The following is a 23,921-nucleotide window of genomic DNA, read 5'->3' on the forward strand; positions in this document are numbered from 1 at the left end:
TTTTAAATGTTTAAATAATGCACCAGGTTTTTTTAAAAACCAAACAAAAAAGCTGGCTCTGTCAGTTTCTACATGCAAACCTCAGGATCTTGAGCGCCTTGTCAACTTTGCCAACTTTCAGAGCTCTCAAGGCCAAGTCGGACCACAGCTCCTGCTCGGTGCGCTGCAGCTGCCTCCCCAGACGGCGCAAACCAGCTTCTGTGGAGATCGTCTTGGTCTTGCCATCTGGATCGTTTGCTACAACTTGAGTTGTCGTGGCCTTCCCCTTACATGAACAGCGGCCACGGGTGTTTTCGTACGCTGTGATGTGATGTTCCTGGATCTGTTTTCGAATGTTTGGATCCTCATAGTTGGAGGGAGTGAAAAAAATATCAAAGTCCTCCTTAAGAAGAGAAAGATAATAAGTCTGGAGTTTAAAACAAAATCAAATAACAGATTTAGTAATGCTGAAAAACATTTGTTAAATGAAGCTCACCTGCAGGTGGGCGATCGCCTTGAACATGATGAGGTTGTTCTCACACTCGACGCTTTTTAGAGCATCATCTGCAATGAAACACGAGGCCCGGATTCACTCTTGAATAATCAGGTGCACATTTATTGCGTATCTTTTCAAAAAGCCTCGGATAGAAAACCAGTGTCACATCGTTTTAAACAATTTTAGCTCACAGAGACTTTTCTGAAACTTCCTTCAGTCAGCCAAAGAGCAGGAGGAACGAGTCATAAATATTACTTACGTTTTTGGATTATATGCAGGTATTTCAGAGTCTCCACCATCACCTGAGCTATCACCATCTGATGTTTCTTGTGCTATCAAAGAGGAAATTCAATTCAAACCAAATGATCATATGGTTACCATAACAACCTCCAATGTTTCCTGCTGCCATCTTAAGCTTTCGATTATAAGGTTATGCAGACGCAAAAGAAATTTAATGTTTGCAAAGGAAAGTTTAGCTAGAATGACTTCAATTCTTTTAAAATGCAACACTTTAATTGAACCTTAAAAATAAATAAGCATAAAATGCACTTCCACAAAGGTGACGTCTTCCCTTCTGTACCTCATCAGATATGTGTTCTTTGTCCTCCAGCTGCATCCTGGCCCACGATGTGAGACGCTCAATCACACACTCTGCCTCTGCAGAGGGCAGCTTCTTCAGGAGAGTCAAGATTTCCTCAGTCTGCAAAAAAACACAGTACAAAAAGTCCCATACAAAAATATCAGGAACACAGAAAAGCAAAATTAGTCAGTAACATGCGGTTAAAAACTCCTGTGAGGATTTACATACCTTGCTTTGGCCTATGAGGTGGATGACATACAGGTAATTTATCTGGGATGTTGGCAGTTTGTACGCCTCAGCTAACGTCAACGAGTCTTCCAAGGACATTGGCAAGTCTTGCTTGAGGATGTATCTAATCAGCGTCTGGGGAAAAACTGAGGTTATTTTACAGATAATAAGTTGCATATTACATAGAGCAGTCCGTACATACCATAATTTGGGTGCTGTTAGACAGGTTGAAGTTGCGGATGCCGTATCCCCTGAGAAGTTTCCTAATCTCCATCAGACGGTAGCTCTCCTTTAACAGCTCCTGTCTTTAAAAAAAAGAAAAGGGATTTTATTCAGTGTCTCACATTAACCTCCTAGGACCTGGTATCTACATATGTGGACATCACATTTTAGGTTGTCTAGACCACAATACTAAATTTTGCTCTACAAGGCCCAGATATCCACTTACGAGGACATTATACTGCCGCTGTTGTATTGAAATTTAAAACCAATGTCCTCATATGTGGATATCAGGCCCTTGTAGAGCAAAATCAGGTAAAAAGATAATTCTTTGTTTTTATATTCATCAGGTCCTAATCAGCACAAACAGCAATGAAAAGTTAAAAATGCATGCCATGAAAGAGTTCAGGTCTTAGGAGGTTAAAGGTACTTGAAGGAGACAATGATATAATCATACTTTGGTCCATCCATCTCTAGGTACTGCTGGACCAGTTTTTCCACCACATTACTCCACGGTACCACAGCCTTCTGCATGATCTCCAGCACAGCATCAACCATCAGCTGGAAGAGAACACCATGATGTGAGATTTTACAGCTCCCACTGGCTGCTAGGCTGATTTTTCACTCAAATATTTGTGCACATTAATTGTCTCGTCGTGTAGCATGTAACAGTAACAGTCACCTACATCAGTGTCAGTCATGCAGCCGAGCACGGCCACTGCTTTAGCTTCCCATTCAGTGAAAAGTGTCGTGGTCTGAGAACTGCAGCGATCCAGCAAATCCTAGTGAAGATTAGGGGGAGAAACACAAACACCATTGAGTATTTGATAAACTAGTTCCTCATGTGCATGAGGTTGCAATGGAATTTTACCTTGATGTATTGCAGAAGTAGCTCATCAAAAGGAATCTTGTGTTCTTCAGTGTACGGCCTGATGCTGTTTTCCACTGTGGCGGCGATTAGCTCCGGAGCCGGCACTTTGTCCAGCATGAAAAATGCCACACTCCACACAGTCTTCTTTTAAATTGTGAAAGAAGATAACGCAGTAAACATCAAGAAAACACATCCTCTACAAAAAATAATGCTGCAGTAGCCAGCTTCAGAAGCTGGGGATCAGACCACCAGGGCCCCCACTCCTTGCCGCTGACCCAGACACAGCAACCGACCCCCTACAGCAGGGTAGATATTAAAAAAAAGACAAACCTTTTCAAAGACCGAAAGGGAAAGTGAGCAGTTGTATTTCTGATGTAGGTCCAGCAGCTGACGTAGGTTGGACACCAGGGATTTGAGGTTTTCCACCTCTTCTACACAATTACTGTTATCCTTAAAAAACAAAAGAAACAAACAAAAAACAATCAATCAAAAAATTATCAGGAAATTAAACACAACATCATATTAATTAAGCTGCATTTTATTGAAACCGGTAGAGCCTAAAAACAAAACAAAAACCTACAGATTTCATCCATGTCCATAAAGAGGGCAGTCCAAGCACAGCCAGGTCCAACCCATTCTGAGGCCAAGCACGCTGAAAACAAATAATGTGCATTTAGTGCAAGACTTCTCAAAGGCCTATTCTGAGACAGGGAAATATCTGTGTCCACTTAACAACATAATAAGATAAAGCTGAAATATGTTTCCCAGTTTATATAAATAAGTCCATATAAGAACTCATTTAAATTAGAGGTCTCTAAAGTTGTGGATGACTTCAGAAGCCTGGTTTTATTTAATCATTTCAGATCAATATCCTTTTGTCTTTACCTTTTCTGTTAGCTCCAGATTTCTTGCTTTCTGCTCGAGCCACTTTGCCAGGATTCTCTGCAGGGATATGGCGGAAGTGTCTTTATTAAGCATACCACTATACGTTAGAGACAATAGTATTTAGGAATGCAGGACTGTATCCTACCTGTCCTTGTGGTAACACTCTCCTCACAAAGGGAACAAAAACTGTCTTGAACCACAGGCAGAGATCCTGTGAGGGCAGGTCCTCTGGGATGGCACTGAGGATGGCTTCAAGGCTGCTCTCACCGAACTTGGTTGCAATCTGGCCCTGTCACAAAACATCGCAACACACCTTAACGCCATTGCCGAAACAATAACCACTGTTTTTGATTTAATGATGTACGAAAAGTTTCTACACATATAAATGTGGTGATATAATAATGACCTCATATCTGAGCCAAAGAAGCTGTGCACCCTTCATGTCTCCTTCTCTTAGATGGCACAGGATGTCTCCGAGATCATCAGTGCTGTTCAGAAACTCAATCCAGGCAATTCCACTGTGGATGGTAAAGTAACCAACTAAAACCACTCAAAATTGTACTCAAACAAACAAACTCTGTATAACAAAATAATTCAGAATTGGACACTAAGACATTGATTTTACTTGAATTTTTCCACACTGTGGAGGCTGCAGAAGGTGGCCAGTCTGGCCAAGGCCTCCTGGATCTGTAAAGAGGAGTATCGCGTGGCAGCGTGGTTTAGCATCTTCTCTGCTGTCTCAAAGGTCGGCCATGGGGCCTTGAGGCAGTATTCCACCACATACTGCTCATCCTAGACCACGTGAAAAAATACATATATATAAATAAACAGTTGCTACTCAATAACTACTCAAGAAATGAACATTCTTTCATTTTTATCATAGTTTCATTTAATAGATAGAGACAAATATCAACCAAACATCCGGGATGAACACATTACATAAAAATTTACTTTAATTTGCATGTTACTGAGTGAAATATGTATTTAATGTCTAACCGAAATAAGCCCTTGTTAGGAAGCACAGCAGTTAAGATGTTTCTTGTTGTTGGTCACCAGGCCTTCCACACAAAAATTAGGGATTTTGGCTCCTCTTTACAGAAACTCTCTAAATCCTTTAGGTTTCTTGTTTCAGCAGATTTAGCTAGGCCACTGAATGACCTTAATGTGCTTCTTCTTTAGCCACTCAATTGCTGCAATGGTGGTGTGTTTTGTTTCCACCTCTGTGCTTGACTGTGGAGATGGTATTCTTTGGGTCACACTCACCATTTCTGTTCAAACAAGGTGGATCAAGTTCATGCCCAAGAGCTTTAGTTTGGTTTCATCTGATTACACCACTTCCTGCTGCTCCCATGTAGTTCTGGCCAGACTGATCACCTTTCTCGCGATTATCCTCACATCATGAGATAAAACCTTCCATGGAGCTTATATACAGCTTTATATTTTTTTCTCCATTTACAACAAGTGTTTTTGAAATCAATTGACTGACACAAGAAATCAGAACTCTGGCTGGGCTGTAGGGAATCAAATCCTTATTTCACTCTATGACATGAAAATCAATGTATAATGTTTATGTAATGTCTTTTTTTCAAACTTACAAACTCAGCAGGGGATCAAATAGGGCGATATGACCAAAATCTCATATCCCGATATAAGAATTCTATCGTCCGATAACGATATAAATCATAAAAATGTAACATTTTCTGTAAATTCTGTGAATCTTGGGCAGCTCGTCTTGCGGGAAGTGTTTCCAGCTGCGCGTCATGTAGCTGGAGTCGAGTGTTTTAACCGATGCATGAAACTATACATTTTTAGACATAAGTTGTAACGGCCGCCGTTTTCTTTGTGAGTATTTATTACACGGCGTGCTGCGGGGAAAAGCCTGTTCTAACGTTTGAGTCTAAGGTTTATTTTTTTAGCACCTGGCGGCTCTTTTTTACTTCTCATCCGTAAATAATCTGCTCTTTCACGTGATTCAGTTTATTTTGAAAAGTCTCAACAGGATCTTGAGCTTTATTGTGAAAGGTTTATGTGGAACATAAACAAGCGGACACGCGATGGTGTTACCGTCGTTGTTGCTAACCACAACGCATAAAAACAGGCGCTTGTCCTTCCGTAGTGTGGTTATATAAAATATAAGAGAAACAGAGAACTTTAAGAAATTAATATAGCCACTACAGTGACCATCAAGACGATAAAAAAATATTGCCGTAAACAATTTATTTTGCGACACCACGAAACAAACGATAGCGTAAATTGAAACGATAGACGTTTTTATATCGTCATCCGATATATATCGTTATATCGAACAGCACTAGGATCAAATACTAATTATTTCCCCCACTGTAGTTATATGAATATTCTGTAACAGTAAATTGACACCAGATTAAAAAGAATAAATAAATAAAATGCTGGCGGCTGCCAGTGCTACACCTCAGCCTCCATTTTCAAAGTCCTACGTCACCTCATTCTGGGGATCTTGCATTCACAAACTTGGGTGTCCACGCAACTTGCCCAATCACCTGGCAGGGTGATGACAGTACTGTTATAATACTCACTGTGATCTTCATCAGGTTTGTCTTGGCTTCTTCGACCAGTTCAGACCACACATCCTCTCCATAACCGCCCACTGATGCAGAGGCCAGCTGCTCCAGCACAAAGTCAAGCTTCACCTTATAGACAAGCTGAACAAAAACAGGAGTGCTTGTTGTATTCAGCACTGATTAGGATGACAAAATACTATAAGAAGCACCGCTCATCTAAAGCGACAACAATAGATACTGAAAACCAAAACCTCAGAAATCCAGCTAAATATATTGTGTGGTGCAAGTATAACCACTTAAAAATGACAAAGCCAATCTTCAATTATTCCTGCTGCTGAAGTGGTAGTTTAAATTTAGTCTCTGCACACACTGGCAAAACAAACAAACACGAAAAACTCCAGCACACAGACAACAGACTTATGTGTATCGGCTCTCAGTCTTAATCAGGGTCTGCATTGAAGAGCACCTGTCAGATCATTTGTCAGAGCCATGCAACGCTTCCCACCTTCATCATAAAATATTACATCTGTTTTTAATTCATAATGATCTATAAATCACAAATCTAAGCTTGTAGTTACACAAACTCAATTACCTCTAAATCCAGCTCAAATGTGATGGCAAACTTTTCAGCCTCTTCAAACATGTGTTTGTGAAGAAGCCTGCTCAGCCTAGAAATGAAGAGTAGTCACATTAAGTCAAATTACATCAACATCATATAGACTATAATGTCATAAACTTGAATTAAATTAGGTACCTGTTTTCAGGTAAAGCCTCTGTGAAGGATCGAACAACCACAGAAGCGACTGGCTCGCTTCGACTATTTGAAGAGCAAGAAAAAAGTTTAATGTTTGAACGGTAAGCAAAGGCCGATCATCACAATAAAACTCACTCAGACATAGCCTACCTCTCTGGGTTCTCACAAATCCCCTCGACTAAATAAAATGCATCCTGGAATTACAGAAAAAAAAGGCAACCAACTTTAACATGAAGAAATCTCAACAGACAGAAATTGCAGCAGCAAAATTAATGTAACGCTTTACTTTGTGTTGACTGTTTACCATGTTTATTTTTGTGTGGACGAGACAGGAGACAAAGGAAACATCCAGAGAGTAGCAAACAGTCATAGAGGGCAGGAATCGTATTTGCAGTGAGCTGATCTGAAAAATTCAAACCCAACATAACGAGTTCAGAGCAGATCTCTGGGAAATCATCCGTTAAAGCTTCTTAAAACTGATTTGTACTTCTACCTGACTGTTGTCTTGCTTTGTCAGCATGATCATCTTCATGCTGCCTTTATCTTGGCTGTAATACACACGTGAATGAACATTTTCAAAACTGTTTTAACAAACAGTACATGTTCACAGTTACAGTATGTTGTAAAACAGTGATACGTACGCCACCATGGAGGCAGAGCCACATTCTGCAGTGAGCTGAAAGTCGTGAACGGCGAGTTCTGGCCAACAGTGAATCATGACAAGAAAGTGCAGATCCCAAAGACTCAGAACATCCTGAGACACAAGGATAGATTTCAAACTCAAATTCTGATTCCTCTAAAAGTTCGAACTGTTTTACAAAGCAGGATCTCACCTCAGTGTCGAGGATGTACAAAAGGTTATCCACCACCACCATCTTCCTTACACCTGCAAAGACACAAAAACAGCTCCTAAAATCATCACTTCTTAAATCAGCATTAGATTCAACATTTTGCTTATAGAACCATGGATTTCTCTCTGTGAAACAAACGGCAGTGGATGGAGCAAAGTTTGCTTTTCTTCACGTCTGAGTTTATTGATGAGGTTGATGAAGTACTCCTGCTCGCTTTTTCCCAGTAAAGGTTTTTAATGGTGTTCACGGGAACAGTGCTGCTGTTTTGGATACTAGAAACACGTTTTCTTTCTCCCCACCTGAGCGTCACCACCTTGGTAACAGCTCTGCCTCTTTGCTCTTCACGGTGTATACCGTAAACAGACTCCGGCGCCACATTAAACTGTGGTGGCCCGTCATCACTGCTGCTGTGTTATCAGTGTTTCTGTTTCAAACTAGGGACTGTGTGAACTTAATGTTGTCACTTTTTATTCACACGTTGCTCCGAAATAAGTTTCTATTTGCAGGTCTGTTTTTAGTCACAAATGTGGGTGAAATGTTCAGGTTTACATCGTTTATTACAACAGCAGCCTACAGAGCCGTGTGCTAAATGAAGCATTGAAGCAGAATCGAATTATTCTAGTTACTCAATGAATCGTTGCAGCCCTACTTCCAAAAAAAACAAAACAACTTGGGAACTAAGAGCACTTACCCGGAATTAAGCTCCTGTCGACGGTCTGAGCAAAGCACATCTTAGCTTGATGAGGGTCCATCCTCCAGTGAGTCAAAACATTTTCTTTATCCCCCTGTCAAGATGAAAATATTGTTGTACATGATATAATGAAACGCTTGCTTTATGTTATATGAGGACTATCAAATATTTAAAATGCACTGACAAAACTGTGAGCACGAGGCAACTGATTTAGAATGACTCTGATTTAAAGACATATACACAGTCATGGCCTATGTGAATGTTTTTTTGTGCAGCACAACAATGCTTCCACGCACATATTTCTAAATGAGGATCAATGAGTTCAGTGTACGCACATGGCCTCCAATTCACCAGAGCTCAGTTCTATTGAGCACCTTTGATATGCGGTAGAAAGTCACATCATGCATATGCAGCTGACAAATTTTCAGCAACTGTGTGATGTTATTATGTCACTATAGATCAGGGCCCGTATCCCTAAAGATTCTGAGAATCCTCTCAGAGAGCTCCTAACTTAACCTAAAAATTCCTTGCCAGGAGTTTTAGCTTAGAAGTGATTCCAGAACATTTTCAGTGAACTCTGAGCAAGGAATGGATGGAAAATCCTATCTTAGTGAGGAGGTGTGGTTGACCCCGTTGCTAGGTATGAGTCATCATTTCAAAAGCCGTGATTGGTTGATCCTACAAGTTTGATGGAAATGAGCTTTTGGTGATAATGAGCAAAGGATGTACCCTCAAATCAATAAACATAATTATACACTCTAATCTTATGCTGACTGTAATTGTAAATAATATTTCACATTCAAGAAAATATCTGGAAAATGAATAGTAAGCTGTAGGGGTTATAGCCTAACATTAGAATCTAAAATATGTGAAAACTTAAACTCATTACACCCTGTTCAAATAATGATTTGTGTCTTATTTGCTCATATTAATATCCTAGCTGGCATATTTTGTACTTTCACTCCCATATGGACCCTGTTGAAAACAAGATGGCCTATCTCAAGAGGCTGTCCTTAATGAAGTAGAAATCACAACGTTACAAGTCCAGTGTGGTCTTAACGAGGGTAACACGGCTCAGCTTTTAGCAATGTCTGTGATTGCAGACCCAAGTCATCACTGCTGCATTGTTGCATTTTCCCGGTTGCCAAATACCTCGGGGTTGTGATTACTTTCGTCTCCGGTGTAATAGTGTTGTGGCGTCGAGTTGGTGAAGTAATTGCATCTCTAAGGAGATCCACCACAAACATGATTCCTGCACGATCCAATCTGTAGCGTCTCAATAATTCCCTGTCATCCAGTGTTTGCAGGACATCTCTCCTGCCTCTTCTGTTGGCCATTTTGTGCAGCTGCTTAGGGGAACTCCTAAGCCACTAAAAGTCCTCTTCCCTGCTCTTAGCAGATCTTGCCTTAGGAGCCCTTTTAAGCGTTAGGAATCTTGAGGAATAGCTTTTATATTAACTGGGATTGTCGTGTCACTTTTAGGGGAAATTCTAAGAAAACGTCATGACTCTGAGAATTTTCTTAGAATTTGGCCGCTAGGAGCCACTTTTTGTACACAGATTCTTCAGGGATACGGGCCCAGATCTCTGAGGAATGTTTCCAGCACCTTGTTGAATCTGTGCCGCAAAGAATTCAAGCAGCTCTGATAGCAACAGGGGTCTAACCCAGTCCTAGCAAGGTGTACCTAATAAAATGTCCACTGTAAACTTGCCATTAAAAATGGTTTTAAACTTGCAGTATTTGGAAAAGATTTTGAGTCATTTGCCATTAAAAAGTGTAACTTTTGCTGGTATGAGACCAAAAGTAAAATGAAATACAGACAGCCGGACAGAATGACTAAAACATATCTGAAACACTATAAGGTGTTACAATCATTTCTTAAAATTCTTTCAATATGCTTCCTTTATCATGTAACACTTATCTCAGAATTGTAGCTGGAAGTCAAATTAATGAAACTTGACACTGATAGACACTGACCCCAATCATCAGGTGGACTTCATGGCCCAGACTGAACATCACTGCTGTGCTACAACCCTCCTCATGGTAATCCTTGGTGGAGTAAAAATCTATCTTGATCAAAGACTGGAGCTGAAACAGAGAAATACGTGACTATTTCTGCGTTGCTGAAAGAAAAAAAATTTGCTTGTGCATAAAAAGAGCTTTTGACCTTAACTTACCTCCTTTAGAGCTCCGACATCCATTTTATCAATAGCTGGAATGACAAAGGACAGAAATCAAACAATGGCTTTGAAAAACAAACAAACAAACAAAAAACTTAGCAGATGTGGGGCACACAAGTTTTTATACCTGACTCAATTTTTGCCAAGGAAAGGTTTGTAATGTGGAAAAAACCATCCTTAATGAGAAGGAACATGTGGTACATTCCTGCCAATAATAAACACACAACATGAAAACCCCCCCAAAAACAAACAAGCAAACATAAACCTGACATGGCAGCTAGAGCACTGCTTCTACATCCATTTATTTATATATATATATATATATATATATATATCACTCTTCTCATATCACCTGAGGATGCCTTGTCTTCCTCCATGATGAGATAGCAGTAGGTTTTCTTATCTCCATTTGGTTTCTCAACCAAAGCCTTCAATTTCAGAGGATACACAACATGTTAATGATGTAACACTAAATGCATCACCAGGGTTTAGTTTTTACTGCTGCTACTGTCCTGTATACTTTAGCTTTATTATTCAGACATGCATGAGACTAGATAAGATTAGATAGGATAAGAGTTAGGCCTTAAAGATGAAAACAACCACACACACCCGGGTTAGGAGGATCCTCTTTTGCGGAACGTAGATCAAATGAAGGTTTCCATTTCTTTCACAAACTACCAGAAACTTTCCCTTCAGGCACACGTCAATGGCGTCCACATCAGTTTCTGGAAAAGAAAACCTTTGTTTATTTATACTTTTTTTTTTAAAAAATGTATATTTATTTATACTTTACAGATGCCTCAAAACGATTTTCAAAGAGATTTTTATGGCTGACTTTTTATGCAGCCACACAAATGATGCTTACCAAAGTTAAGGAGCAGGAGGATGCTCTGATAGCTTTGATCAAACAGGATGACTGTCCTGTCAGCAACAATAAAACTCCAGTTTGAGCCGCTCGAGGACGTGAGATTAGGATCTGCCTGCACCTGTAAAAACCCAGGTTTACTAAACCATGCTTAAAACACTAATACAGGCCCAGGAGTCTTTGCCACAAACCCCTTGGCATGAGTGTGTGGTAAATATTTACATCAGTCACCTCATTAGCACTGGAGACTTTGACCAACGTGTCCACCTGATACAGGCCACTGCTGTTTTCCTCCCGGGACACACCATCGAAACGGACTGTATTTGTATCTTCGTTGGTCAGAAGTTCGACTTCGCTCCACAGCGCCATTTTCAGGAGCTGATATAGGAGAGGATATCTTAACTTGCCTAGCCGCAAGCTGTCATTAATCAGGTTATAATACCAATGCTAGCTATTTAGCAGAGATTTACAAATAACAATAAAATATTAGGCAAAAAATTGAATTACTTTTTTATTAAGGAGATATAACCGACAGCAACTCACCAGTTTACTGTAATACTTAAACAGTTATAGCAGAGAGAGCCGACATAACGCCACCGTGTTTAGCTTTAGAATTTGGCGGGTTGATGCAGGTTGTTAGGATTGAGTTGTTTATGGTGATTGTTCCCAGAGTTTTGCCTGTCAGATGCAATATCATTACAGTAAAAGGTAAAAATCCAGAGCTTTCTGTTAGTTTAGGAGTAGCATCCCACGCGACACTCGGTAATCTATTATAAAATGTTCAATGCAATGTGTCTATGATCCAATATGGCTCATTTAAATGTTTAAGATAATTTGACCTGCGATTAAGAGACGCCTGAAAGGCTAAATCGAGGATAAAACCTAATAAATATACAGGCGGGGCATTGCAGGAATATCCGGCGAGTCTTTTGTGTTGCCAGGTTTGGTGATTTATGGCCGCATTTGACGCAATGCTTAAACTTTAGGACTCATATGGCCATGTTTACATTTTTACAAAAAACGTGTATTTTTTAAAGAACATAACAACAAAATAAATAAATGCAACAAGTTAAAAAAGAATAAGACAAAAAGGATTATAAGAATACGACTATATGTTTTTGTAATAAATGTTTACTGGGTGTATAACCAATGACTATATAAAAATAATTATGTCTTACAGTATTATACTATTTGTTTTTGTATTGCAGTCAAAGTATATTATTATTATTATTATTATTATTAGTAGTAGTAGTAGTATTTCGTTTCTTAAGTTTGGCATTTACCTGAATCGGGGAGTCAAGAGGCTACAACTGGCAACCCAGATCAGATAAACTGAGCTAGTCAAAGGGCCTCAGCAGTAAGCTACCTCTCTAGCTTTTCGTCTTCGTTCACAAAGGCAGCAAGAAAATCGAATTTAGGCACAAATATTATACTTCAATATAATGTCGGTAAGTATTGTCGTGTTATTGTAATGTCGTACGTATATGGGTTTGATAGCCACTTCGTAATTTTAGTGGAAGTTTTCGGTTGTATTCATGATATTTTTCTCTTAAAGATGGCGCCTAGCGTGTGTTAGCTTAGCGGTCGAGCTAACGATAAAATTACTCCAAATATCACTGCGGTGAAGGCATAAAGAACGAAAACGGAGAGATTTGGCTGCCGTAGATTACGTGATGGGTTTCTAGCTATTCATTTCATGTGATCACTAGAATCCACACATTTAATCCAATACAATAGCAACACAGTAGCACAAATGACTGATATGGCTAACTATGAATTAACACTGCAGTGATCCATGGTATGTCTCATCTCCTGAAATGACTGCACTTTGAAAACGGCTGTGTTTTACTCTACGTGAGCCACACAATAAAAGGCATTATATCGTGACATTTAGTGTAATACTGCAGCATTGAAGGATGTTAAATAGGTACTACAGTATGTTAATAAATGCTGAGCAATACTTAAAATAAAAAGCATAAAATAAAAATAACGTTGTGCCTGTGGACTACACAGCCTTACATTCCCTCCTTACTGCAACTGCATTAATGTCTGCGACATACATATTTTGATTATCGAAAACCTTCAGAATAACAGGGAAATCTTTGTTAATTAAGGCAACTTTATGCACACTGGTGTTGCTTACATGCGTAATCAATGTCTAATGTATTTATTGGCGTTAATACATTAGACAGAAGCTCTATTTGTCTGTCCAGATCATCCTGTGCATGTTTTGAGTATCACAGAAAATCCGGGCTGTACTTTAAGGGGTTTTTAATGGCTCCAAATAGGCTTTTGAGGGTAGTTACCTATGTAATCAAGTGCTTTTATTGTATTACAGTTCTACTGTTTTGTTTTTTACTTTAGTGAAAAGCCAAAACCACATGCATTTTACTACTCAACAAACACCTGATCAGTTTTACTCATAGGCCATGAGTTATAGTAGATAACAGTTCTTTAGATGTATAAAATTTACTTAACTCCAAAGAACTTCACTAATTAGTTCCTGTTGTGATTTTGCATGTTTGTTTCAGGTGAGTGACAACGACTCTGTTGACTTGACCAGATCTGGCTCCCCAGTTCATCACAGAAAAAGACATATGGAGTCATCAAAGTCCCCCAAAAGCTCCAAACACCACCATTCACGGTCAAGGTCACGCTCCAGGGACCGAAAACGTTAGTATTCAGTTCACAAATGGCACAAAAAAATGTCACATATGTTCGAGCTATAATACAAAATTTTGTTACATTCCCAGTTTAGAGGTAACCTAGACAAAAAAAGATTGAAAGCACAAAACAAAAACAATAAACTAAAGTTTCTGATGATCCCTAGTAGTGGTGGGCAATTTAGTCTCAACATTACCAAATTTGCTAAGAGTTAATCACACATGTGAAATCTGGTCTACTTTACACACTGGCTTCATCTGGCTTGATCATCTTGTCAGACTAACAAATTTAATCTGAAATATGCTCTGCTTTTACAGGTGACAGAAAGTACAGACGCAGTCGCAGCAGGAGCAAAGAGGTAATTAATATCTTTGTTTCTATAGTTAGAAACGCATTTGATGTGATTTTAAGGACCCTAAGTTATATTCCTTGTTAGTTGTAAGTCAAGGTGAGTATGTTTTCTTAGGTCAAACAAATTATAATAGCCAAAATTAAGAAGTGAAATAAATGGCGATGGGCTTGCTCACGTGGAAAGGGTCTTTTTTTTTTTTCTTTTCTTTTCTTACCCTCGTTGTGCTCTGATTTCTCAAAGGAAGCTTTTGTCCTTGGTGATCTGTCATTGTTTGTAACCATTGTAAATGGTGAAGACTAGTTTTTCTCCTTTTTATTTTTTGTTAAATCCTGTGTGGAGATCACATGATAACATTTCTACAATAAATCATACTCAGCGTGCTAATGCACGAAGAGACTGAACAGAAGACCCTGCTGACATAGCAAAATAATATGCCTACTACTGGGACAGGTAACTATCTGCCATTCAAACTCCTCTTTGTCACACATTATGAGTAGAAAATTGGATTAACTGTTGCATCTCTTGCAGCTGGGGATGGGCATAATTAATCTAATTAAACTGAAATTGAATCCAAACACGATCAAATGTGTGGGTGTAAGGAGTAAGTTGGATGCCCGAACCTACATCAGCCTTTCAGCGGGCACAAACTAATTTGGTTTGCGCTCAGTTTTTGTCATCAAATTGGGGGGAAAAAATCTCCTTAAAGTGTTTCCTCCTCCTAGCTTATTGAATAAAATGACAACTTGCTGGTCCCTGTTTGCCCACACTTACACTTCTCTAAGTTCTCTAAGAATGACATTCTGTAATTTTTATGGAAGTGGGTTTGAAATGACAAGGTTTTATTCAGCTTGTCAATTTTATTACATACCTTATGGTCTAAGCCATGGTACTAACTCTTTTTGTTGCACTATTTTCCTGAAAGAGACAACTTCTTCTTAAAACAGGCACGAAAGAGGGACTCTGAGAAGCCATCAAAATCACACAGAAAAACAGATGAACCGCAAGACCAAGAGAGACTTTCGGCAGAGAACGGAGAGGAACGTTCCAGGCGCAAGGACAGGAAGTCTTCAAAGGGCCGGAGCATGTCCAGGTCACACTCCAGAGAGAGGTCAGTCTGCTCAGTAAAGTAAGACTGCAGCAGGTCTCCATACTTATGACAAAGAAAAATGCAAATTGATTAGAATTGCTAGCTGTAGCTTCTGGATGACCTGAGTCATTTATCAAACTTTGAGAAGAAAAACGTGCCAAGAAATACAGAAATGCCTGCATTTGTTTCATGTCATTAATGTTGCTTTCAGACGGCATCACAGCAGAAGTAGGGACAAGCGGCGATCAAGATCACGCAGCCGAGACAAGAAGAAGAAGGCCAGGTCTCGCTCGGGTTCAAGGACCAAACATCGTCACCATAGCAGAAGTCGCAGTAAGAGCAGGTGGGCTCAGCTGAAATCGCGCCGTTTCTTATGCCAATGAAGTGCTTTTGAACTTTTGTCTTAGATTTTACATGTCATTAACCCTTTAAGACCGGTCGGAGCGGGCACGCTCCGTTTTGCGTAACTATTTTTAAATCCCTGTAGAACTGCTAGCGCAATATTATTTTTTTTTTGCATATGAAACGGGGGAGTTGTACTTACATCTTATGCCATCAGCTTGCTCTAGGTCACAGTTTCCATCCACATATAGCTTTGCATAAAACTGGTGTTTTTAAAAGTCATGTTTAACTTTATGCTTTTCTGTATAGTTTCCGGGATGCTTAGAACTCAAATTGCACTGCTGGAAATAGTTTTGGTTTGTTTTTTGCAAATTTGCATTATAATATATATTTACGTTTTTCCTGCAGTATGTAAAAATTGGTGTATCTCAAAAATAAAACTATGAAGATACTCAAAATAAATTTCCTGTGGTGGGAAACTATTTTGTGCAACTTTTTGTATTTACAGTTTTGAGGGATAAACCTCTTAAATTTCTCTAACTAGAAATGTTTATTTAAAAAATATATATAAATTAAATTTTTTTGTAGTTTATTGCACTTTTTTTGCAATTTATGCAGTTACTATGCACTTATTGCATACATATTATTAAGATTTGGGCTATAATGGTTGTATTGATGTATAGCAACTTGAAATTCTCCAGCATGTAAAAATATAAAGATAAGCTCTGGCAGACTTGGTTCTTTGCTAAGTCTTAAAGGGTTAAGAGTATGTTAGTTGGCTGACTTTGTTTTTGGTTTGTTTTCTATCTCCAGGGAGCATAAGAAAAGGACTGAAAAGGTGCGCAGGAAGAGCCGAAGCAGGACTCCTAGTCCACCCGCCTTCCGAGGCCGAAACACAGCCATGGATGCTCAAGAGGCCCTAGCAAGAAGGTAAGAAAACGGCTGACGGGAAATGTAGACCTTTGATGTTTGGCTTTAAACCTGTGATTAAAAAAAAAATAGATTTAAAGCGCAGCCCAATAAGTAAGGCTTTTGTTACTGAATCTCAGGTGCAAGTTTAATATCGCAGTTTGTGGTTACAGTCAAGCTTCTCATTCATGTTGCACTTTTTACTAATGTTGTTCATAAAAGTCTAAAATGATGATGGCTGGTTTCAGCATTCATGGTTCCAACAAAAGGCGCTAACTTTGGTAGCAGAAAGTGAGCTTAGAGAAGCTTTAGCTTCATCAGATCACTATCAGATGTGCAGGAAGACATTAAATGGAGTTTAAATCTTGCTGGGTCATGATGGAGTTTGATATGCAGAAACTCAAAGGTAGTTACATTATCTAGAATAGAATAGAATAATCCTTTAATTGTCCCACAAGGGGAAATTTGGTTGTAACAGCAGCCAGAAAGACACATATACAACAAACAGGACACAGAACAGAAACATACACAATTTTTCTTACATATTTACTAGGGGTGCAACGATACACAAAATTCACGGTTCGGTTCGATACTTTGGTGTCACGGTAAGCTTTTCTTTGGCTGTCACTTCTTCACCCTGACCTGTCTTATTTGGCTCAGCAGAACTAAAATATATATCCTGCTGCTTTTACACACGCACTCACATAAGCTCAGCGATTCTCTGCGCGATCAACCTCTCACATGTTTAAGCTGCGGGAGATTTCACTTGTCATGTTTGCATGGTAAGCTAACGATTGATAAGACGATGTCAGAGGAATTGGTGCACAAATTATCATCACTCACAGATCAGTGCTGTCGCTCTCTATACACAGTTCACGCGATTGCAAAGTGAAAGCAAAAAAACAAGCGCAAATTCAAACGCGATTTCAATATGTCACATATTGACAGTGGCTCACCGATGCCAATGACATAATTACCCAGCTACATTTCTGAAAGAATGCAAAAGCATTGACATATATTTTTCCTTCCTACAATAGCCCGACGGGCAGGGCAGAGAGAGATTTTGGTAGCCCGACTGAAAAAATCGCTAGCCCCGGGACGTCGGGCTAGCGATATTGCAAGCCCTGTATCTGATTGAGGAATCACTCATCTTTGGAAAAGAGAGTTTATTACAGAGAAATGGCTCTTTCCAAAATAAAAGCTATACTATCTGCTTCTTCTGGGCTATATTCTCAGCAGCATAAGGAGAATCATGTGCTAACAGCTGTCTAAATGACTCGGCTAAAGTTAGTAGCATGCTTGTTGTTTTTGTCTTTGCACTAGGATGATGTCAGTGTAAATGTGCAGTCATATTCGTTGTGTTCCCACTAGTGCTTTCAGGTTAATCTCGTTGAAATGACCTTAACGCCACAACACGGCAAATCTCCGTTAACGAGCTACCGCCGATCGCCCCGTGCATGGGGCTAGACAGCCAACACGTTAACGAGCTAACTGCGCTAACACACTAGTTCCCACCCATGTAATTGAGCATTGCGTGGCACATCCAACATACTGTTTTACTTTAGTCCATGACTCGCTTACCTTCAGGGTCATACGTCACATGAAAACCAAAATAATTCCAAACGCCAGATCTGAATGAGGGTGGGGGAGGTCCATGTTGCAAGGAGAGCTTAACTTCTGTCTTGCTAGCTTGCCCTGCGCTCTTCCTTCTGACTATGCTGTCTGTGTTGAGCGCTCAGTGGATCTGCGCTCGACAGTGCAGCCTAGGCGGAGTAGTCGAACACAGATTCACTGAGCGCTCAACACAGACAGCATCGTCAGAAGGAAAGTTGATAAAATAAATTACAAATGTTGTATTGTTCGATACATATGCGTACCAAACCGAAAGCACTGTATCGAACGGTTCAATATCGATATGAATATCGTTGCACCCCTAATATTTACATAAAGGACAATGGTTACTATAAAGAGTGTACTGTACAGTTATTAAATTAAATAAAATTTAAAAAAAATCTGTAAATAGGATTAAATTCATTAAGTGAGACCAGCTCCTTAAGTTCCTGATGCAACCCTAAAGCGAATTGTGTCTCCTCCTGAGATTAAACTGGGAATCTATTATTTGTTAGGCAAATGGAGCCCCTGGTTAAACACACTGGCCTTTTTGGTAGCATCAACACTCCCTCTAGTGGTGTACAGTATGGCTCTAAGTTGGAAAAGTATCCTGGTGTCTTTTTACCATTATGGTTTACGTGTAGGTCAAGATCTTTTGTTCATTTAACCCAAAATGGTCTCCACTCTTCTTTCCAGGCTGGAGAGAGCAAAGAAACTGCAGGAGCAGAAGGAGAAGGAAATGTTTGAGAAACAGCAGCAGCAACAACAGGAGATCGCTGCAGGTGAGAAGTGCTAACTGTGCACAAAGTAGAAACTTTAGCACCTGAATCAATTTTATTCAATTTTATTTATATAGTGCCAAATCACAACAACAGTCGCCTCAAGGCGATTTATATTGTAAGGTAGACCCTACAATTATACATACGAGTCAAGATTCAGTTCATCAGGATGGTTTGTGTTTTGTTTTGTTTTTTTTTCTTTTCTTTTTGTTTTGGTTTTTTTCCTGCCAGCAGCAGCTGCTGCAGCAGCTGTCTCAAACCCCGCCCTCAACGTCGCGGCTCTCCTGGCCTCTGGGACGCAGGTCACACCTCAGATCGCCATGGCAGCACAGATGGCAGCCCTACAAGCAAAGACGCTGGCAGAGACTGGTATTGCTGTTCCCAGCTACTATAACCCATCCGCTGTAAACCCCACGAAGTTTGCAGAGCAGGAGAAGAAGAGGAAAATGCTATGGCAGGGAAAGAAGGATGGGGTAAGAGCTGGTTTATTTATTTATTTATTTATTTATTTTCTTCTTCTTTAACTTTTGAAAAGATGCCATATTTATCATGTTTTCTTTTGACTTTGTTTTGGGGGTTCTTTTCTTTTCTTTTCTAAGGAGAAGTCCCAAACAGCCGAGTTGTGGGAGAAGCTTAACTTTGGAAACAAGGACCAAAATGTTAAATTTCGCAAACTGATGGGTATTAAAGTAAGTAGAGCTGTTAATTTTATCAGCTTTTTGTACCAAATCCACAACTTGCAACTTTCTTTTTCTTTTTTTTTTTTGTTAAGCTACAACTTGTCAAATTTAAACCAAATGTTTTGCCTCTGCAGGGCGATGATGATGTGGAAGCTGCCAAACCACTGAACGATGATGGGATGAAGACACTTCAGAAGCAGGAGGAGATGTTTAGGAACCTCGATGTTCAGTATGAGATGGCTCGCTCTCAGACGCACACTCAGAGAGGAATGGGCCTCGGCTTTTCCTCCTCGTTCTCACGTGGGATGGATTCCATGTAGTGCCAAACTTGGCTGTTGTCGCCACTCTCCTGATCATACAGGACTCCCAATTCATTGCTAGCCCTCAAGCTTGCATGGATGTTGCTCTGAACATGTAATTTATTTAAAGGCAAAGGTCTCACATATTGGAACATTGTAAATATCCAGTTGCTGAGTTTGTCTCAGTGTTTATTAATCTGTACATCTCTGGAAGAGGAGGCATCATTTTGATGGGCTGATGCTGGATAAAAGTACATATGTTTTGAATAATGTAACTTTTAAAAAAAACAACAACTCATATTGATGTGATTGTTTGAACATAAACTGAATATGTGGTTCAAGTGGACACTGTTTACATCAATTTAGCAAAAGGTCTGAGGTCAAAGTAGCATAATCGGAATCCTTTAGTTTGTCTTCTCCTGACTGGCAGAAACGACTTATATAAAACACAGTGTGTATTTTCTGTATTAGAGGCTGGGTTGTAATACACACGGTCTTCTGAAAGGTCCTGCAGAGAGATGAGCCGGGAAGAGTAAATGTGTTTCAAATGTTCTTTAAATAATCTAGTTTTGTGTCTTAAAAAGTTTTTATAACACATCACAGCAATTCATTTTATGTGATATGGGTGGGTCATAACATGCTTCAGATTAAGGGGATGCTGGGAAAGTAACAGTACTTACAATAACCAGTGTTTTCTATTTATTACTGTCTTAATCCACCCTGATTTGTTTATATTTTGCTTCCAAGGAGCCACTTAGAGCTCTTGAGGATTTCTCAACGTCTTTTAAAGATTTCTTTGGACACTGGTTGCTTTTTCACTCATTTTCAATCCAGGCCTTGTACCCAACCATTTTCAGAGGATTGTCTTTTTATTGTGAAGCCACTTAACTCTCCAAGCATAACAAACTGCGTAGAAATGTTGCTACGGGAATAGGGACTGTAAATTAAGTAATAAAATGACTCAACCTGACTGACTGCACACAAAACAAACAAATACATGTGCTGGAAAAATACACAGTACAACTGCATTAATGAGAAAAAATATATAAAACCAAATTAATATGAATTTCCATGAGATCAGGTTTTTTGGTGAGTGTTTTAAAATATAAACCACTTTTTTTTTTTTAAAAAGTAGAATAAAAGGGTGCGAAATTTAGAAATTAACTTTTATGTTTGATAAATAATCAAAAAATGAATGCTGTACATTACTGGAGAAACTGGGACAGGTAAAAAAAATAACTCATGGCCTTTAGTTTTTTTATGTTGTTAGGTCCAACTGGAGATTATTCTAAAACAAATCCTTACATGATTCTGTTTCAAACATGTAAGAATTTGTCTTTGATGTTTGTGGCATAATTACTAATAACAGAGTAGGTAATATTTATTCATTGTTTACTAACTAATAATCAAATGCAGAGAGGTGTATGAACACCTAGTGATTGAGAAATGTGAGAAACACTCAATGCATCATAGGAATCCCCTAGAAGCCAACACCTATGGCAGTGTAATTATGGGGGGATTCAGCGTCACCTCATCCAGCCCTAACCATACACTTTATCAAAGTTTAAGTGTAATCTTAACAGCAGAGACGGCGTCTGTGTCCTGAATCCAAACTGAGAGCTGGTTCTACAGAAGAGGGGCCTGAAAGCTGAAGAAGGCTGTGCCTCCCATTCTACTTTTAAATGCTCTATGAACCACAAGTAAAGAAGCAGTCTGAGAATGAAGAGCTTGTCAGCGGTGATACAGTACAATAGGGTCATTAAGATGGGGAATGATTATTCAACACCTTGTATGTGAGGAACAGGATTTTAAATTTGATTACGGATTAAACAGAGAAAGGAGAGTGCAATATAGAAATATGCTCTTTTCTAGTTCCTGTCAGTACTCTTGCTGCAGCATTTTGGATCAACTGAAGGCTCTTCAGAGAGTTTAGTCATCCAGGTCTTTATGTCTTTAAGACATTCCTGCAGTTTAGCTAGTTGGTGTGCTATCTGGCTTCATTGATATATATGTATGTATATGTCAGTAGAGCTGGGTATCATCTGTATAGCAATGAAAATATATGCTATTAGGCCTCTCTCTTCTCAGTCCCTGCTAGTAAGTAGTGTAGTGATTTATTTTGCCTTACAGAAACTTGGTTACAACAGGGTGACTATGCTTTAATAAATCAAAAACCCCAAATCATACTTACTCTTTATTTCTTAATAAAAAACAAGCTGAGCAGGAGTAGCTTCCACTCCTGTTTATTAATCAACCATAGACACTGAGTTTCATTTTTTTTGAAAGCCTCACTCTTAGACTGGTCCGCCCTAGTTGGAAAACTCAAAAGCAAGTTTTGTTGTTATCATCCACCTGGCCCTTACACCTGGCCCTTCAGGTGAAATAATTATAATTACCATATAATTACAGCCTCAACAAAGCTTTTCTTTCTGTCTTTTCTTTTTTTTAAATCTATGATTACAATCAACTGGCTTTTCTCAAAATGTAAGACAACCCAACCAGCACTTTAATCACAGACTGGATGATATGTCATGTAAACTCAACATTTAACATTATTCCCTGAAAACCCTTAACTGGAGCAGGTGGGAGAGTAGACTCTGGGTTGGCAACAGGTGATGCAACACTCTTTGGAGACACAAACACAAACAACACTGAGTCTCCGGGGGTGATGTAACAGTTTTTAAAACGTACAGACTGCGACAACTCTTAAATTGTCAAGCTCAGAAGCATGGTACAGAGTTCTTGATTGAACTGTCAGAAATATACAGGCCAAGCCAGGGAATGCCGACTCAGGAACAGAAAACACAGTTCTTGTCTCAGAAACATAACAAAAAGGATTTGTTTTTAACAACTCTAAAACAAAACAGGAAATTTAATTATCTGCTGAGTCTGGAACACAACAAGAAAGTTTATTGTTGCTTCCTTTGGGAAAAGGGGGACTGGAGTGCTGAAGCAGTGACTCTTTGACAAACACTGGATAGGAACCTTCGATGAGCAGGGGAGCAGATAATCCAACGAGCAGTCTGCCGTGGCTGAGGCAGGAGTGCTGGAAATCATCGAGCCGGAGGGGCTGTCTAGCGCAGACTCTGGAATTCCCAGGACCAAGAGGATAGACTGTACCAGGGTGAAGCTGCAGAACTTAGCCTTACACCCAGTCTTCTCCCGCTGAGAGAACCTTTTGCTTAGAGCAGGATACAGTTGGCAGTAGTAGAGGAGAGCAGACATGATAAGACCGGCAAGTGAGCAGCTGGTGTGAAGAAGAGACTGCCCACTCTCATTACCAGATGATGGGGAAGGGGAACCTACGCTGCTGCAGGCGTTTGGCATCTTCAACGTCCTCAAATACACAAGCAAATCCCATAATATAGGAATTATTTATCTGGGGCGCTTAAAGCCTCCCACCTCTTCTTTTCTTTTAGAAAAGAACCATTCAAACACTGCTGAGCCCTCACCAAGTCGGCTGGGTCCAGGTTACTGTTTGCAATGTTCTGTCATAATAAACTATGTGTGGCAAGCAGAGTGAGGACCCAAAGTGCAAGACTGAGACAAAGCTGAGTTGTTAATGAAACAACTCAGATGCAATTAAAGTGCAGATTTTCAGCTTTAATTCAGTGGGTTGAATGGAAAATCAGAAAGACTATTTATCCCCAGGGGGCAATTAAGATACAACAGAGCAGCATGACGTTGAAGATAAGGACAGGGCATAAACAGGCAATAAGAGTGACATAATAAATACACAAAATATATAGTATATACACAGTTTTAAAATTACACAGTTTTAAAATTAAAGTGACTGAAAGATTGCAAAAGATTGCATAAAAATGTGAGGAGCTAAAGCATTTTTAACACAATTCCTTAATTTCAGGGGATTCAAAGTAATTGACAAAAATTAAATAACTCAAAATAAAATGTCAATTTCTAATACTTGATTAAAAAACCCTTTACTTACAATGACAGCCTAGTTCTTGAACTCATGGACATCACCAGATGCTGGGCTTCCTCCTTTTTAATGCCCTGTCAGGCCTTTACTGCAGTGGCTTTCAGTTGCTGTTTGTTTGT

At 39.4% G+C, this 23,921-nt stretch overlaps 2 protein-coding genes across 7 annotated transcripts in view; one reads left to right on the plus strand and one right to left on the minus strand.

The window, feature by feature from the left end:
* kntc1 (kinetochore associated 1) overlaps positions 1-11,848 on the minus strand; it is a 30,303-nt gene extending 18,455 nt beyond the window's left edge. The window contains exons 1-32 of one of the 5 annotated variants that reach the window (XM_085294468.1): positions 11,683-11,844; positions 11,371-11,517; positions 11,140-11,260; positions 10,884-10,999; positions 10,627-10,702; positions 10,402-10,479; positions 10,272-10,306; positions 10,072-10,182; positions 8,095-8,188; positions 7,386-7,438; positions 7,194-7,306; positions 7,046-7,100; positions 6,857-6,955; positions 6,703-6,746; positions 6,553-6,615; positions 6,391-6,466; positions 5,814-5,939; positions 3,884-4,050; positions 3,665-3,776; positions 3,404-3,547; positions 3,259-3,315; positions 2,954-3,025; positions 2,704-2,823; positions 2,374-2,514; positions 2,189-2,284; positions 1,960-2,063; positions 1,486-1,588; positions 1,284-1,418; positions 1,056-1,175; positions 735-807; positions 476-543; positions 81-382 (exon numbers count right to left, since the gene is read on the minus strand). In XM_085294468.1, coding sequence (XP_085150594.1) covers positions 81-382; positions 476-543; positions 735-807; positions 1,056-1,175; positions 1,284-1,418; positions 1,486-1,588; positions 1,960-2,063; positions 2,189-2,284; positions 2,374-2,514; positions 2,704-2,823; positions 2,954-3,025; positions 3,259-3,315; positions 3,404-3,547; positions 3,665-3,776; positions 3,884-4,050; positions 5,814-5,939; positions 6,391-6,466; positions 6,553-6,615; positions 6,703-6,746; positions 6,857-6,955; positions 7,046-7,100; positions 7,194-7,306; positions 7,386-7,438; positions 8,095-8,188; positions 10,072-10,182; positions 10,272-10,306; positions 10,402-10,479; positions 10,627-10,702; positions 10,884-10,999; positions 11,140-11,260; positions 11,371-11,508 — 3,212 coding nt within the window. In that variant the 5' untranslated portion in view covers positions 11,509-11,517; positions 11,683-11,844. Of the gene's footprint in view, positions 1-80; positions 383-475; positions 544-734; positions 808-1,055; positions 1,176-1,283; positions 1,419-1,485; positions 1,589-1,959; positions 2,064-2,188; positions 2,285-2,373; positions 2,518-2,703; positions 2,824-2,953; positions 3,026-3,258; positions 3,316-3,403; positions 3,548-3,664; positions 3,777-3,883; positions 4,051-5,813; positions 5,940-6,390; positions 6,467-6,552; positions 6,616-6,702; positions 6,747-6,856; positions 6,956-7,045; positions 7,101-7,193; positions 7,307-7,385; positions 7,439-8,094; positions 8,189-10,071; positions 10,183-10,271; positions 10,307-10,401; positions 10,480-10,626; positions 10,703-10,883; positions 11,000-11,139; positions 11,261-11,370; positions 11,558-11,682 lie in introns of all 5 variants that reach the window. The other 4 variants (XM_085294466.1, XM_085294467.1, XM_085294470.1 and 1 more) reach the window with 4 other exon arrangements.
* A 607-nt stretch (positions 11,849-12,455) lies between these two features.
* On the plus strand, positions 12,456-20,663 carry rsrc2 (arginine/serine-rich coiled-coil 2). Of its 2 annotated transcripts, none has more exons than XM_085294471.1 (10): positions 12,456-12,587; positions 13,671-13,812; positions 14,121-14,161; positions 15,100-15,263; positions 15,454-15,585; positions 16,398-16,514; positions 18,801-18,886; positions 19,118-19,356; positions 19,483-19,572; positions 19,698-20,663. In XM_085294471.1, the coding sequence occupies exons 1-10, from the start codon at positions 12,582-12,584 to the stop codon at positions 19,881-19,883; spliced, it is 1,203 nt and encodes a 400-aa protein (XP_085150597.1). In that variant the 5' UTR covers positions 12,456-12,581; the 3' UTR covers positions 19,884-20,663. The 2 variants fall into 2 exon arrangements, with proteins under 2 accessions (XP_085150597.1, XP_085150598.1); XM_085294472.1 differs by having other exon boundaries at positions 19,121-19,356.
* The last annotated feature ends 3,258 nt before the right edge of the window (positions 20,664-23,921 follow it).

Source organism: Mchenga conophoros, linkage group LG12, assembly GCF_057382185.1.
Source record: "Mchenga conophoros isolate Kocher_MC1m ecotype Shallow Benthic linkage group LG12, M_conophoros_male_GT1.1, whole genome shotgun sequence".
In the NCBI taxonomy this organism is placed as follows: Eukaryota; Metazoa; Chordata; class Actinopteri; order Cichliformes; family Cichlidae; genus Mchenga; species Mchenga conophoros.

Excerpts from the sequence above, each read along its gene's own strand:
- rsrc2 (XM_085294471.1), top strand. Across the intron at positions 15,586-16,397 it reads AGAAGTCGCAGTAAGAGCAG|GGAGCATAAGAAAAGGACTG; the intron begins GTGGGCTCAGCT and ends TTCTATCTCCAG. Across the intron at positions 19,573-19,697 it reads GCAAACTGATGGGTATTAAA|GGCGATGATGATGTGGAAGC; the intron begins GTAAGTAGAGCT and ends TTGCCTCTGCAG.